Source organism: Rattus norvegicus, chromosome 2 (genome assembly GCF_021556685.1).
Source record: "Rattus norvegicus strain SHRSP/BbbUtx chromosome 2, alternate assembly SHRSP_T2T, whole genome shotgun sequence".
Lineage (NCBI taxonomy): Eukaryota > Metazoa > Chordata > Mammalia > Rodentia > Muridae > Rattus > Rattus norvegicus.
Genome location: NC_141535.1, coordinates 91,548,841 through 91,565,738, shown reverse-complemented (window position 1 = coordinate 91,565,738; position 16,898 = coordinate 91,548,841). Strand labels below are relative to the sequence as shown.

General features: G+C 32.7%; 1 protein-coding gene across 2 annotated transcripts in view; it reads right to left on the bottom strand.

Annotated features, from left to right (window-relative positions):
* Positions 1-16,143, bottom strand: part of Tgap1 (GTPase activating protein testicular GAP1) — a 76,896-nt gene extending 60,753 nt beyond the window's left edge. The window contains exons 1-2 of one of the 2 annotated variants that reach the window (XM_087618590.1): positions 16,000-16,143; positions 795-974 (exon numbers count right to left, since the gene is read on the bottom strand). In XM_087618590.1, the coding sequence (XP_087474716.1) occupies positions 795-937 (143 nt within the window). In that variant the 5' untranslated portion in view covers positions 938-974; positions 16,000-16,143. Of the gene's footprint in view, positions 1-794; positions 975-2,794; positions 2,974-15,999 lie in introns of those variants that run through there. The other variant, XM_087618601.1, reaches the window with a different exon arrangement.
* Between the last annotated feature and the right edge of the window lie 755 nt (positions 16,144-16,898).

Genomic DNA, 16,898 nt, shown 5'->3' with positions numbered 1-16,898 from the left:
GCCCCTTATGACCAACAATCTTGCTTCTGTAATCTATTTGTGAACACCAAGAAAGAAGGCTCCTGCTTACCATGAACTTAATATTTTATTTAGAGAAATGTGTCACAGGGCTCTCATTATGAGTTGTAATACTCCTAAGTTAGTTTTAAAAAATGCTAGAAATGTGGGCACATGCCTGCATAACTGTCTTCTTGGTAGCTTGTCACTAATCTTTCACCAGATTCAAACAGCAGAGTAGTACCTTAATTAATTAATTTTTTAAATGTGCCCAAAGAATATGTCAAAACAAATTGAGAAATATATAGGAGTAGTCCAGTAAGCATCAACCCTACTCAAAGAAGTATATGCCACTAAGGAAACTTGAGAGTTAGAGAAATTCCCCCTAGGATTGGCAATTGCATCACTTAGCTAATGCCAAATACACATTCCTGAACACACCAATACAAGCAATATTATTGACTGTACAGGTTATATTTAAGTACTTAGAAACTATACATATATATGTATCCACTCATATCTATTATATGAGTGTATCTTATGTTAGCTTATATATAAAATAATGTGTAAGAATAAGTAATAAAAAGCCATGATTTTAAAAGAGAGCAAGGAGGGGTATATGGAAGGATATGGAAGAGGTAAAAGAAGGAGAATAGTGAAGTAATTGTAATCTTATAAAATAAATAATCTTATAAAATTATAATCTTATAAAAATAAAGGAAGTTATAATTTTGTACCTTAAGGACTTTCCAATGTCTAACCTCTTATAGTAAGGAAAGCATGATACGTATACTTACAGTTTACTGGATATTACCAAAACGTCATTGAACAATGTCAGATATCTCTTCTTTCTCATCCAGCCTCTTCGGATAACCACAGCACCTTGGCAAACCACGGTTCGATTTTCTTCTCCTACATCTTCCTCCTCAGTCATGTCCATGTTGAAAAAAACGAAATCTCCTGATTAAGATCTCCACCTAGAGAACAAGTATTCAGTGGTAAGTTATAAAACCGATGTTCATACTGTATTTCAAAGGGTGAACAGTGTTAAAATGCAGACTCAGTTTTCCAAGCATGATTCTGTTGAGCTATAGACAGCTTTAAAATGTAACAGAAAATGTGTCATGTATGAAGGGAACTATTGGGAATGTATTGAAGAAGTAGGATCTTTTCAGAAGTGGGACCTTTTTCAGAAGTGTCATGGGAATAGTTTGAAGAAGTGTAGTAGGATATAGAGCAATGGTTCTCAAACTGTAAACGCTACAACACTTTAATGCAATTCTTAAAGTTGTGGTGATACCCTCCAATAAAATTATTGCATTGCTATTTTATAACTGATATTTTGAAATTTTATAAATCCTAATGTAGATATACATTATGTCAGATATCAGATATGATACTCTGAGAAAATGCTATAACTAAAAGTTTAGGAGCTAACATTGTAGATGTGCTGAAAATAATCAGGTTATCTTGATTTAAACCAGTTAGGTCTCTGGGAGAGTCTCAGAAATGCCAGGCTTGGTCCAGCTCAAGATACAGGAAAGAAAGATTCCTGATAGTTACAAACAAACAAACGAACAAAAAAACAAGAACAAAAACAAAAATGAAAAAAATGCAAGCATTCATCAAAAATTTGTGAAATTGGTCTTGTCTAGCAAGGGTACACATTTCCCTTGACTGTGGCAAAAGGGACATATGGCTCTCCATTGACTTGTTCATTTTAGGATATCAATTTCCATCCGATCTTCCTTACTCCTGAAGAGGGTAATCATACTTGTAATAAATTTATAATCCCCCATCTAGGTTACAGACATCTTCCAATATCCTCATCTCCTCCTTCATTATACTAACTCCTAACATGTTCTAGAACACCCCTCCTTTCTTTGTGAGTCCTTATTTGGTGACCAAGCTATCTCCATTTTCTCTTCTAATAGTATTCCTTGTCTTTACCCAGACTTGGTCATATAAAGCCTGTTTCTGTTCTCTATGTTCTGAAATTTTCCATAATCCTCTGAACATTTTTCTCCCTCATCCATAAAAAAATTGTTCCCTGTAATAATGGAGAGGCTTCTGCTTTGGTGGTATCTTTATTGTGCCCTGCTCTTTCAGTTTAGATATTTAAAATATATAGTTACTCAAGTGACTATAATTCATCCCACAATATATGTTACATATTTCAAAAAATATGTCCAGAAATGTCATAACTTTCACTTAGAAAGGACTTAAGAATCACATGAATCAAAGAGAACAGTCAATAGTTGCCATCACATATATCAAGCAATACTGTAGATATGTTTAAAAAATAGTACTACCTCAGCTTCATGAACAAAATTTTAAGTTAATAATCATGTTATGAAAGTTGTGCATGTCTAATCTGTGTCAATGTTAAATTCTGAGCATTAGATTCCAAAGGGAACAATGTGTGTTGGAAACAATAACAATTTCTTAAAAATCAGAGAATTCTTAGATTGTGGGTTAGATTTACCAGTTTCTTAAAAAATTTTTTCAGTCATGGGGAGAAAAGAAAGTGGATTGAGCATAAAATAATCCTCACTTCTAACTTGTACAGTTTTTAAAACTTTACAGAAATATTCTCCTGTGTAGCACAAAATATACCCCTCTCCATGTGATAAATTTGTTTCTCTAGAAGACTAGTACTGAATAGTGCTACAATTATTACACAATCAAGAAACCACTGTTGAGTTGAGAGTTATTTCATATGATCATGAATAATCAAGACAGAACACTTCGTGATACCATAAGTCTATCATGAGAATCAAATTATATAAATATATACCTTTTTAGTAGAGCCTGGGATGAAGAACTTATCAAACAATGTGAAATTTTCCTTTGTCTTCCTGCCTCTAGACACCAAACTGGTGACTGCAGTGGCTAGAAAACTACTGAAGTCTGAGGTTTCTGTAGCTGTCAGGCTGAAGGACCATTGTGATGTCAATATTCTAGGGCACGTGTCATCTGGCAAAGTGACATGTGCATTTCATTTACTCTCTCTGTGGCTTTAAAATATAATATTTGTACACAGGTGGAACCACAAGTGTTTGGAATGAATAACATTTTCACAGCTATAAATATACATATATCGAAATGTATATAAGAAATACTCAAGTTAATAAAAAAATATAAAAAAATATATACATATAGATGTAGATATACCTACATGATATAGATGAGATAGAAGACAGATACATGGATGGAGGGAGGGAGGGAGGGAGGGAGGGAGGGAGGGATGGATGGATGGATGGATGGATGGACAGATAGATAGGTAGGTGAAAGGATGAATGGATGGATGGATGGATGGATGGATGGATGGATGGATGGATGGATGGGCGGACAGTCAGTCAGACAGATAAATGGGTAGACAGACATGTGTATAAGAGGATATTTGTGTAAAATACTGCCAAATGCATATGAATCTTCAAAAATTGTCGTTTCTTATTTTTTCAACATAAGGTTCCTTCTGAAAAAGGTAGCATGGAGTCTTCTTTAACACTGAGAACCTTAAAGCTGAGTAGATACAAATTAACAAGGAACTTTGAACTGTAATGTGCTTTACTGACATAGAATCAGAAACCTTCACACACTTTTGTGAAGCTAGACAGCTTTGAAGCATACAGAAGGGGACACACAACTATCAATATATAGTAAATTTTACAGAGTAAAGCCTAGAGACAAAGAATTGTTACTGAAACAACCTGGGAGATACTCTATAAATCTCAGAATTAATTATATAGTATACCAGGGAAATGCAATGATCCTAGAAAGATCATGTAAGATTCTAATGTCTGTATCTTTAAAAATGGAATTTTGATGAGAGTAATAAAATATACATTCTGCAATCTACATAGTTTCATTGATATATGTAATAATTCAGTACTTATTAAGATTAAAATTCTATCAAATTAAAGTTTTTGTAAAGATTTGCTGCTGCATAAACCTGATTTCAAATGACTGATACATTGAAGTCCAGTAAATAAGAGAAAATCATAAAGAAATTTATGTATTCAAATGCCACAAATAACAAATTTTTAAGCTTACATGAATAGGTGTGAAGAAAATCTTTAGTTTTTAATTAATTATTTAACTAGTTAGGTCTCAAAGATTTTAGATATCCAGATGCCAGACTCAATCTCCCATCTAGATACCCATCCCTTTCCAAATCTTACTGTCTTGTTCTACAGTTGGGAAACTCTCAAAATATTCTAAAACATTATTCTTTATGAAGGCAAATTTTTTTCTGGCCCAACTACTTTCAATTTATCTCGTAAGTTTCTCCCTTCTCTACCAGATAGACTTGGTCACATAAATTTGTTTTTCTCTCTGCTCTGAGCTCTGTATATTTACATTCTCTCAACTATAATGAAAGCCTTTCCTCTACTAATATAGTCACTAATAATTTGCTGGTTCTCTACTGTGTCCCACACACACAATTTGAATATTTAAAATATGTTTAAGTGAATAAAATTTTGATTAAATCGTATGTTCCCTCTTTCAAGAAATGTCCAGAGACACCATCATTTTTATGTAGAAAGCCCTTAAGATCCCTGAGAGTCAGAGTCCTTATATGCATCCAACAATAATGTAAAGATAAGGTAATAGAAATAGGAACAAGTCAGTTCTATGTTATAATTGAAAGCAAATGAGCATGCTTGGAGCATCATTCCTGTCTAATTGGAATAATGGTAAATTTTGTTGAAAACAATTTGCAGAAAAACAGAGATTTCTTATATTTTGGGTTGTAGTCTGAGCAGTTACAAAAAATATTTTCATAATCATGGTATGTAAATAACTGGATTGAGTACAGAATATTTCTCACTCATAACTTGGACAGATATTTTTGAAGTTTTACAGAAACCTTTCTCCTATTTAGGTCAATGCATTCTTCTTCTCACATGATAACTGTCTTTTTGTAAGGAATTCGTAGAGAAATATTCCTAACATAAATAGCTTCTCAAGACACTTGTGAATTGAGTTACTTCACATGATCTGAACTAATCAAGCAAATCACTTCCTCATACTATTAGTCAATCATGAGTATCAAATTCGTCATTGAAATTATCTTTATGGTGAGATGATATAGAATGAAGAACTCTCGATGTGAAATATTCTTCTGGCACTGAATACCAAGCTACATACAGTAGTTAGTAGACCAACTACTGAAGTCTGAGGACTCTGTAGCAGTCATGCTGACAGAAAATTATGATACAATAGTAGAGGTCTCATGTACTGTCTGAGCATGTGACACATGTGCTTTTCTTTCTACCCTTTGGTTTTAAAGCATATATATATACATAAATGTATGTGTATATATATATATATATATATAAATGTATGTATATATGTACATATATATTCTTTCTTTACTATATATACATATATATATACTTTCTTTACTGTATGTATGTATACACTTGAGTAATGATAGTTACTCAAGTGACTATAATTCATCCCACAATATATGTTATATCTTTCAAAGAATATGTACAGAAATGGCATAGTTTTCACTTAGAAACGACCTAAGACTCACATGTATCAAAAGAGAACAGGCAATAGTTGCCATCACACACATCAAGCAATAATGTAAAGATATGTTTAAAAAATAGTACTACCTCAGCTTCATGAACAAAATTTTAAGTTTATTACCATGTCATGAAAGTCGTGCCAATGTTAAATTCTGAGCATTAGATTCCAAAGTGCACAATGTGTATGGTAAAAAATAACAATTTCTTAAAATTCAGAGAATTCTTAGATTGTGGGTTAGATTTACCAGTTTCTTAAAAAATTTTTTCAGTCATGGGGAGAAAAGAAAGTGGATTGAGCATAAAATAATCCTCACCTCTAACTTGTACAGTTTTTAAAACTTTACAGAAATATTCTCCTGTGTAGCACAAAATATACCCCTCTCCATGTGATAACTTTGTTTCTCTAGAAGACTAGTACTGAATATTGCTACAAATATTACACATTCAAGAAACCACTGCTGAGTTGAGAGTTATTTCATATGATCTTGAATAATCAAGACAGAACACTTCGTGATACCATAAGTCTATCATGAGAATCAAATTATATAAATATATACCTTTTTAGTAGAGCCTGGGATGAAGAACTTATCAAACAATGTGAAATTTTCCTTTGTCTTCCTGCCTCTAGACACCAAACTGGTGACTGCAGTGGCTAGAAAACTACTGAAGTCTGAGGTTTCTGTAGCTGTCAGGCTGAAGGACCATTGTGATGTCAATATTCTAGGGCACGTGTCATCTGGCAAAGTGACATGTGCATTTCATTTACTCTCTCTGTGGCTTTAAAATATAATATTTGTACACAGGTGGAACCACAAGTGTTTGGAATGAATAACATTTTCACAGCTATAAATATACATATATCGAAATGTATATAAGAAATACTCAAGTTAATAAAAAAATATTAAAAAATATATACATATAGATGTAGATATACCTACATGATATAGATGAGATAGAAGACAGATACATGGGTGGAGGGAGGGAGGGAGGGAGGGAGGGAGGGAGGGAGGGATGGATGGATGGATGGATGGATGGACAGATAGGTAGGTGAATGGATGAATGGATGGATGGATGGATGGATGGATGGATGGATGGGCGGACAGTCAGTCAGACAGATAAATGGGTAGACAGACATGTGTATAAGAGGATATTTGTGTAAAATACTGCCAAATGCATATGAATCTTCAAAAATTGTCGTTTCTTATTTTTTCAACATAAGGTTCCTTCTGAAAAAGGTAGCATGGAGTCTTCTATAACACTGAGAACCTTAAAGCTGAGTAGATACAAATTAACAAGGAACTTTGAACTGTAATGTGCTTTACTGACATAGAATCAGAAACCTTCACACACTTTTGTGAAGCTAGACAGCTTTGAAGCATACAGAAGGGGACACACAACTATCAATATATAGTAAATTTTACAGAGTAAAGCCTAGAGACAAAGAATTGTTACTGAAACAACCTGGGAGATACTCTATAAATCTCAGAATTAATTATATAGTATACCAGGGAAATGCAATGATCCTAGAAAGATCATGTAAGATTCTAATGTCTGTATCTTTAAAAATGGAATTTTGATGAGAGTAATAACATATACATTCTGCAATCTACATAGTTTCATTGATATATGTAATAATTCAGTACTTATTAAGATTAAAATTCTATCAAATTAAAGTTTTTGTAAAGATTTGCTGCTGCATAAACCTGATTTCAAATGACTGATACATTGAAGTCCAGTAAATAAGAGAAAATCATAAAGAAATTTATGTATTCAAATGCCACAAATAACAAATTTTTAAGCTTACATGAATAGGTGTGAAGAAAATCTTTAGTTTTTAATTAATTATTTAACTAGTTAGGTCTCAAAGATTTTAGATATCCAGATGCCAGACTCAATCTCCCATCTAGATACCCATCCCTTTCCAAAACTTACTGTCTTGTTCTACAGTTGGGAAACTCTCAAAATATTCTAAAACATTATTCTTTATGAAGGCAAATTTTTTTCTGGCCCAACTACTTTCAATTTATCTCGTAAGTTTCTCCCTTCTCTACCAGATAGACTTGGTCACATAAATTTGTTTTTCTCTCTGCTCTGAGCTCTGTATATTTACATTCTCTCAACTATAATGAAAGCCTTTCCTCTACTAATATAGTCACTAATAATTTGCTGGTTCTCTACTGTGTCCCACACACACAATTTGAATATTTAAAATATGTTTATGTAAGTGAATAAAATTTTGATTAAATCGTATGTTCCCTCTTTCAAGAAATGTCCAGAGACACCATCATTTTTATGTAGAAAGCCCTTAAGATCCCTGAGAGTCAGAGTCCTTATATGCATCCAACAATAATGTAAAGATAAGGTAATAGAAATAGGAACAAGTCAGTTCTATGTTATAATTGAAAGCAAATGAGCATGCTTGGAGCATCATTCCTGTCTAATTGGAATAATGGTAAATTTTGTTGAAAACAATTTGCAGAAAAACAGAGATTTCTTATATTTTGGGTTGTAGTCTGAGCAGTTACAAAAAATATTTTCATAATCATGGTATGTAAATAACTGGATTGAGTACAGAATATTTCTCACTCATAACTTGGACAGATATTTTTGAAGTTTTACAGAAACCTTTCTCCTATTTAGGTCAATGCATTCTTCTTCTCACATGATAACTGTCTTTTTGTAAGGAATTCGTAGAGAATATTCCTAACATAAATAGCTTCTCAAGACACTTGTGAATTGAGTTACTTCACATGATCTGAACTAATCAAGCAAATCACTTCCTCATACTATTAGTCAATCATGAGTATCAAATTCGTCATTGAAATTATCTTTATGGTGAGATGATATAGAATGAAGAACTCTCGATGTGAAATATTCTTCTGGCACTGAATACCAAGCTACATACAGTAGTTAGTAGACCAACTACTGAAGTCTGAGGACTCTGTAGCAGTCATGCTGACAGAAAATTATGATACAATAGTAGAGGTCTCATGTACTGTCTGAGCATGTGACACATGTGCTTTTCTTTCTACCCTTTGGTTTTAAAGCATATATATATATACATAAATGTATGTGTATATACATATATAAATGTATGTATATATGTACATATATATTTTTTCTTTACTATATATACATATATATATACTTTCTTTACTGTATGTATGTATACACTTGAGTAATGATAGTTACTCAAGTGACTATAATTCATCCCACAATATATGTTATATCTTTCAAAGAATATGTACAGAAATGGCATAGTTTTCACTTAGAAACGACCTAAGACTCACATGTATCAAAAGAGAACAGGCAATAGTTGCCATCACACACATCAAGCAATAATGTAAAGATATGTTTAAAAAATAGTACTACCTCAGCTTCATGAACAAAATTTTAAGTTTATTACCATGTCATGAAAGTCGTGCCAATGTTAAATTCTGAGCATTAGATTCCAAAGTGCACAATGTGTATGGTAAAAAATAACAATTTCTTAAAATTCAGAGAATTCTTAGATTGTGGGTTAGATTTACCAGTTTCTTAAAAAATTTTTTCAGTCATGGGGAGAAAAGAAAGTGGATTGAGCATAAAATGATCCTCACCTCTAACTTGTACAGTTTTTAAAACTTTACAGAAATATTCTCCTGTGTAGCACAAAATATACCCCTCTCCATGTGATAACTTTGTTTCTCTAGAAGACTAGTACTGAATATTGCTACAAATATTACACATTCAAGAAACCACTGCTGAGTTGAGAGTTATTTCATATGATCTTGAATAATCAAGACAGAACACTTCATGATACCATAAGTCTATCATGAGAATCAAATTATATAAATATATACCTTTTTAGTAGAGCCTGGGATGAAGAACTTATCAAACAATGTGAAATTTTCCTTTGTCTTCCTGCCTCTAGACACCAAACTGGTGACTGCAGTGGCTAGAAAACTACTGAAGTCTGAGGTTTCTGTAGCTGTCAGGCTGAAGGACCATTGTGATGTCAATATTCTAGGGCACGTGTCATCTGGCAAAGTGACATGTGCATTTCATTTACTCTCTCTGTGGCTTTAAAATATAATATTTGTACACAGGTGGAACCACAAGTGTTTGGAATGAATAACATTTTCACAGCTATAAATATACATATATCGAAATGTATATAAGAAATACTCAAGTTAATAAAAAAATATAAAAAAATATATACATATAGATGTAGATATACCTACATGATATAGATGAGATAGAAGACAGATACATGGATGGAGGCAGGGAGGGAGGGAGGGAGGGAGGGAGGGAGGGAGGGAGGGAGGGAGGGAGGGAGGGAGGGATGGATGGATGGATGGATGGATGGACAGATAGGTAGGTGAATGGATGAATGGATGGATGGATGGATGGATGGATGGATGGGCGGACAGTCAGTCAGACAGATAAATGGGTAGACAGACATGTGTATAAGAGGATATTTGTGTAAAATACTGCCAAATGCATATGAATCTTCAAAAATTGTCGTTTCTTATTTTTTCAACATAAGGTTCCTTCTGAAAAAGGTAGCATGGAGTCTTCTTTAACACTGAGAACCTTAAAGCTGAGTAGATACAAATTAACAAGGAACTTTGAACTGTAATGTGCTTTACTGACATAGAATCAGAAACCTTCACACACTTTTGTGAAGCTAGACAGCTTTGAAGCATACAGAAGGGGACACACAACTATCAATATATAGTAAATTTTACAGAGTAAAGCCTAGAGACAAAGAATTGTTACTGAAACAACCTGGGAGATACTCTATAAATCTCAGAATTAATTATATAGTATACCAGGGAAATGCAATGATCCTAGAAAGATCATGTAAGATTCTAATGTCTGTATCTTTAAAAATGGAATTTTGATGAGAGTAATAAAATATACATTCTGCAATCTACATAGTTTCATTGATATATGTAATAATTCAGTACTTATTAAGATTAAAATTCTATCAAATTAAAGTTTTTGTAAAGATTTGCTGCTGCATAAACCTGATATCAAATGACTGATACATTGAAGTCCAGTAAATAAGAGAAAATCATAAAGAAATTTATGTATTCAAATGCCACAAATAACAAATTTTTAAGCTTACATGAATAGGTGTGAAGAAAATCTTTAGTTTTTAATTAATTATTTAACTAGTTAGGTCTCAAAGATTTTAGATATCCAGATGCCAGACTCAATCTCCCATCTAGATACCCATCCCTTTCCAAATCTTACTGTCTTGTTCTACAGTTGGGAAACTCTCAAAATATTCTAAAACATTATTCTTTATGAAGGCAAATTTTTTTCTGGCCCAACTACTTTCAATTTATCTCGTAAGTTTCTCCCTTCTCTACCAGATAGACTTGGTCACATAAATTTGTTTTTCTCTCTGCTCTGAGCTCTGTATATTTACATTCTCTCAACTATAATGAAAGCCTTTCCTCTACTAATATAGTCACTAATAATTTGCTGGTTCTCTACTGTGTCCCACACACACAATTTGAATATTTAAAATATGTTTATGTAAGTGAATAAAATTTTGATTAAATCGTATGTTCCCTCTTTCAAGAAATGTCCAGAGACACCATCATTTTTATGTAGAAAGCCCTTAAGATCCCTGAGAGTCAGAGTCCTTATATGCATCCAACAATAATGTAAAGATAAGGTAATAGAAATAGGAACAAGTCAGTTCTATGTTATAATTGAAAGCAAATGAGCATGCTTGGAGCATCATTCCTGTCTAATTGGAATAATGGTAAATTTTGTTGAAAACAATTTGCAGAAAAACAGAGATTTCTTATATTTTGGGTTGTAGTCTGAGCAGTTACAAAAAATATTTTCATAATCATGGTATGTAAATAACTGGATTGAGTACAGAATATTTCTCACTCATAACTTGGACAGATATTTTTGAAGTTTTACAGAAACCTTTCTCCTATTTAGGTCAATGCATTCTTCTTCTCACATGATAACTGTCTTTTTGTAAGGAATTCGTAGAGAAATATTCCTAACATAAATAGCTTCTCAAGACACTTGTGAATTGAGTTACTTCACATGATCTGAACTAATCAAGCAAATCACTTCCTCATACTATTAGTCAATCATGAGTATCAAATTCGTCATTGAAATTATCTTTATGGTGAGATGATATAGAATGAAGAACTCTCGATGTGAAATATTCTTCTGGCACTGAATACCAAGCTACATACAGTAGTTAGTAGACCAACTACTGAAGTCTGAGGACTCTGTAGCAGTCATGCTGACAGAAAATTATGATACAATAGTAGAGGTCTCATGTACTGTCTGAGCATGTGACACATGTGCTTTTCTTTCTACCCTTTGGTTTTAAAGCATATATATATATACATAAATGTATGTGTATATACATATATAAATGTATGTATATATGTACATATATATTTTTTCTTTACTATATATACATATATATATACTTTCTTTACTGTATGTATGTATACACTTGAGTAATGATAGTTACTCAAGTGACTATAATTCATCCCACAATATATGTTATATCTTTCAAAGAATATGTACAGAAATGGCATAGTTTTCACTTAGAAACGACCTAAGACTCACATGTATCAAAAGAGAACAGGCAATAGTTGCCATCACACACATCAAGCAATAATGTAAAGATATGTTTAAAAAATAGTACTACCTCAGCTTCATGAACAAAATTTTAAGTTTATTACCATGTCATGAAAGTCGTGCCAATGTTAAATTCTGAGCATTAGATTCCAAAGTGCACAATGTGTATGGTAAAAAATAACAATTTCTTAAAATTCAGAGAATTCTTAGATTGTGGGTTAGATTTACCAGTTTCTTAAAAAATTTTTTCAGTCATGGGGAGAAAAGAAAGTGGATTGAGCATAAAATGATCCTCACCTCTAACTTGTACAGTTTTTAAAACTTTACAGAAATATTCTCCTGTGTAGCACAAAATATACCCCTCTCCATGTGATAACTTTGTTTCTCTAGAAGACTAGTACTGAATATTGCTACAAATATTACACATTCAAGAAACCACTGCTGAGTTGAGAGTTATTTCATATGATCTTGAATAATCAAGACAGAACACTTCATGATACCATAAGTCTATCATGAGAATCAAATTATATAAATATATACCTTTTTAGTAGAGCCTGGGATGAAGAACTTATCAAACAATGTGAAATTTTCCTTTGTCTTCCTGCCTCTAGACACCAAACTGGTGACTGCAGTGGCTAGAAAACTACTGAAGTCTGAGGTTTCTGTAGCTGTCAGGCTGAAGGACCATTGTGATGTCAATATTCTAGGGCACGTGTCATCTGGCAAAGTGACATGTGCATTTCATTTACTCTCTCTGTGGCTTTAAAATATAATATTTGTACACAGGTGGAACCACAAGTGTTTGGAATGAATAACATTTTCACAGCTATAAATATACATATATCGAAATGTATATAAGAAATACTCAAGTTAATAAAAAAATATAAAAAAATATATACATATAGATGTAGATATACCTACATGATATAGATGAGATAGAAGACAGATACATGGATGGAGGCAGGGAGGGAGGGAGGGAGGGAGGGAGGGAGGGAGGGAGGGAGGGAGGGAGGGAGGGAGGGATGGATGGATGGATGGATGGATGGACAGATAGGTAGGTGAATGGATGAATGGATGGATGGATGGATGGATGGATGGATGGGCGGACAGTCAGTCAGACAGATAAATGGGTAGACAGACATGTGTATAAGAGGATATTTGTGTAAAATACTGCCAAATGCATATGAATCTTCAAAAATTGTCGTTTCTTATTTTTTCAACATAAGGTTCCTTCTGAAAAAGGTAGCATGGAGTCTTCTTTAACACTGAGAACCTTAAAGCTGAGTAGATACAAATTAACAAGGAACTTTGAACTGTAATGTGCTTTACTGACATAGAATCAGAAACCTTCACACACTTTTGTGAAGCTAGACAGCTTTGAAGCATACAGAAGGGGACACACAACTATCAATATATAGTAAATTTTACAGAGTAAAGCCTAGAGACAAAGAATTGTTACTGAAACAACCTGGGAGATACTCTATAAATCTCAGAATTAATTATATAGTATACCAGGGAAATGCAATGATCCTAGAAAGATCATGTAAGATTCTAATGTCTGTATCTTTAAAAATGGAATTTTGATGAGAGTAATAAAATATACATTCTGCAATCTACATAGTTTCATTGATATATGTAATAATTCAGTACTTATTAAGATTAAAATTCTATCAAATTAAAGTTTTTGTAAAGATTTGCTGCTGCATAAACCTGATATCAAATGACTGATACATTGAAGTCCAGTAAATAAGAGAAAATCATAAAGAAATTTATGTATTCAAATGCCACAAATAACAAATTTTTAAGCTTACATGAATAGGTGTGAAGAAAATCTTTAGTTTTTAATTAATTATTTAACTAGTTAGGTCTCAAAGATTTTAGATATCCAGATGCCAGACTCAATCTCCCATCTAGATACCCATCCCTTTCCAAATCTTACTGTCTTGTTCTACAGTTGGGAAACTCTCAAAATATTCTAAAACATTATTCTTTATGAAGGCAAATTTTTTTCTGGCCCAACTACTTTCAATTTATCTCGTAAGTTTCTCCCTTCTCTACCAGATAGACTTGGTCACATAAATTTGTTTTTCTCTCTGCTCTGAGCTCTGTATATTTACATTCTCTCAACTATAATGAAAGCCTTTCCTCTACTAATATAGTCACTAATAATTTGCTGGTTCTCTACTGTGTCCCACACACACAATTTGAATATTTAAAATATGTTTATGTAAGTGAATAAAATTTTGATTAAATCGTATGTTCCCTCTTTCAAGAAATGTCCAGAGACACCATCATTTTTATGTAGAAAGCCCTTAAGATCCCTGAGAGTCAGAGTCCTTATATGCATCCAACAATAATGTAAAGATAAGGTAATAGAAATAGGAACAAGTCAGTTCTATGTTATAATTGAAAGCAAATGAGCATGCTTGGAGCATCATTCCTGTCTAATTGGAATAATGGTAAATTTTGTTGAAAACAATTTGCAGAAAAACAGAGATTTCTTATATTTTGGGTTGTAGTCTGAGCAGTTACAAAAAATATTTTCATAATCATGGTATGTAAATAACTGGATTGAGTACAGAATATTTCTCACTCATAACTTGGACAGATATTTTTGAAGTTTTACAGAAACCTTTCTCCTATTTAGGTCAATGCATTCTTCTTCTCACATGATAACTGTCTTTTTGTAAGGAATTCGTAGAGAAATATTCCTAACATAAATAGCTTCTCAAGACACTTGTGAATTGAGTTACTTCACATGATCTGAACTAATCAAGCAAATCACTTCCTCATACTATTAGTCAATCATGAGTATCAAATTCGTCATTGAAATTATCTTTATGGTGAGATGATATAGAATGAAGAACTCTCGATGTGAAATATTCTTCTGGCACTGAATACCAAGCTACATACAGTAGTTAGTAGACCAACTACTGAAGTCTGAGGACTCTGTAGCAGTCATGCTGACAGAAAATTATGATACAATAGTAGAGGTCTCATGTACTGTCTGAGCATGTGACACATGTGCTTTTCTTTCTACCCTTTGGTTTTAAAGCATATATATATACATAAATGTATGTGTATATATATATATATAAATGTATGTATATATGTACATATATATTCTTTCTTTACTATATATACATATATATATACTTTCTTTACTGTATGTATGTATACACTTGAGTAATGATAGTTACTCAAGTGACTATAATTCATCCCACAATATATGTTATATCTTTCAAAGAATATGTACAGAAATGGCATAGTTTTCACTTAGAAACGACCTAAGACTCACATGTATCAAAAGAGAACAGGCAATAGTTGCCATCACACACATCAAGCAATAATGTAAAGATATGTTTAAAAAATAGTACTACCTCAGCTTCATGAACAAAATTTTAAGTTAATTACCATGTCATGAAAGTCGTGCCAATGTTAAATTCTGAGCATTAGATTCCAAAGTGCACAATGTGTATGGTAAAAAATAACAATTTCTTAAAATTCAGAGAATTCTTAGATTGTGGGTTAGATTTACCGGTTTCTTTAAAAAAATCTGCAGTTATGGGGAGTAAAGTAATTGGATTGAGCATAAAATAATCCTCACTTCTAACTTGTACAGTTTTTAAAACTTTACAGAAATATTCTCCTGTGTAGCACAAAATATACCCCTCTCCATGTGATAACTTTGTTTCTCTAGAAGACTAGTACTGAATATTGCTACAAATATTACACATTCAAGAAACCACTGCTGAGTTGAGAGTTATTTCATATGATCTTGAATAATCAAGACAGAACACTTCGTGATACCATAAGTCTATCATGAGAATCAAATTATATAAATATATACCTTTTTAGTAAAGCCTGGGATGAAGAACTTATCAAACAATGTGAAATTTTCCTTTGCCTTCTTGCCTTTAGACACCAAACTGGTGACTGCAGTGGCTAGAAAACTACTGAAGTCTGAGGATTCTGTAGTTGTCAGGCTGAAGGACCATTGTGATGTCAATATTCTAAGGCACGTGTCATCTGGCAAAGTGACATGTGCATTTCATTTACTCTCCCTGTGGCTTTAAAACATAAATTTTGTACACAGGTGGAATCACAAGTGTTTGGAATAAATAACATTTTCACAGCTATAAATATACATATAGATGTAGATATACCTACATGATATAGATGAGATAAAAGACAGATACAATGATGGATGGATGTCTGGATAGACAGATAGACACACATACCGACAGACAGACAGATAGGTAGATAGATAGGTGAATGGATGGATGGATGGATGGATGGACAGTTGGACGGACGGACAGTCAGATGGACAGACAGATAAATGGGTAGACAGACGTATGTGCAATAGGATATTTGTGTAAAATATTGTGAAATACATATGGACTTCAAAAATTGTCAATTCTTATTTTTTTCCACATAATATTCCTTATGAAAATGTAGCATGGAGTCTTCTTCAACACTGAGAACTTTACAACGGAATAGACACAAAATCACAAGGAACTTTGAATTGTAATGTGCTTTACTGACATAGAATCAGAAACCTTCACACACATCTGTGAAGCCAGACAGCTTTGAAGTATATAGAGAAGAACCCACAGCTATCAATATATAGTAAATTTTATACAGTAAATCCTACATTAATCTAATTTATTAGTAAATTAAAATTATTAATCTAATAAATTACTTAAATTAGTATTACTAAATAACTCAAAGTATTTGAACTTATACCCA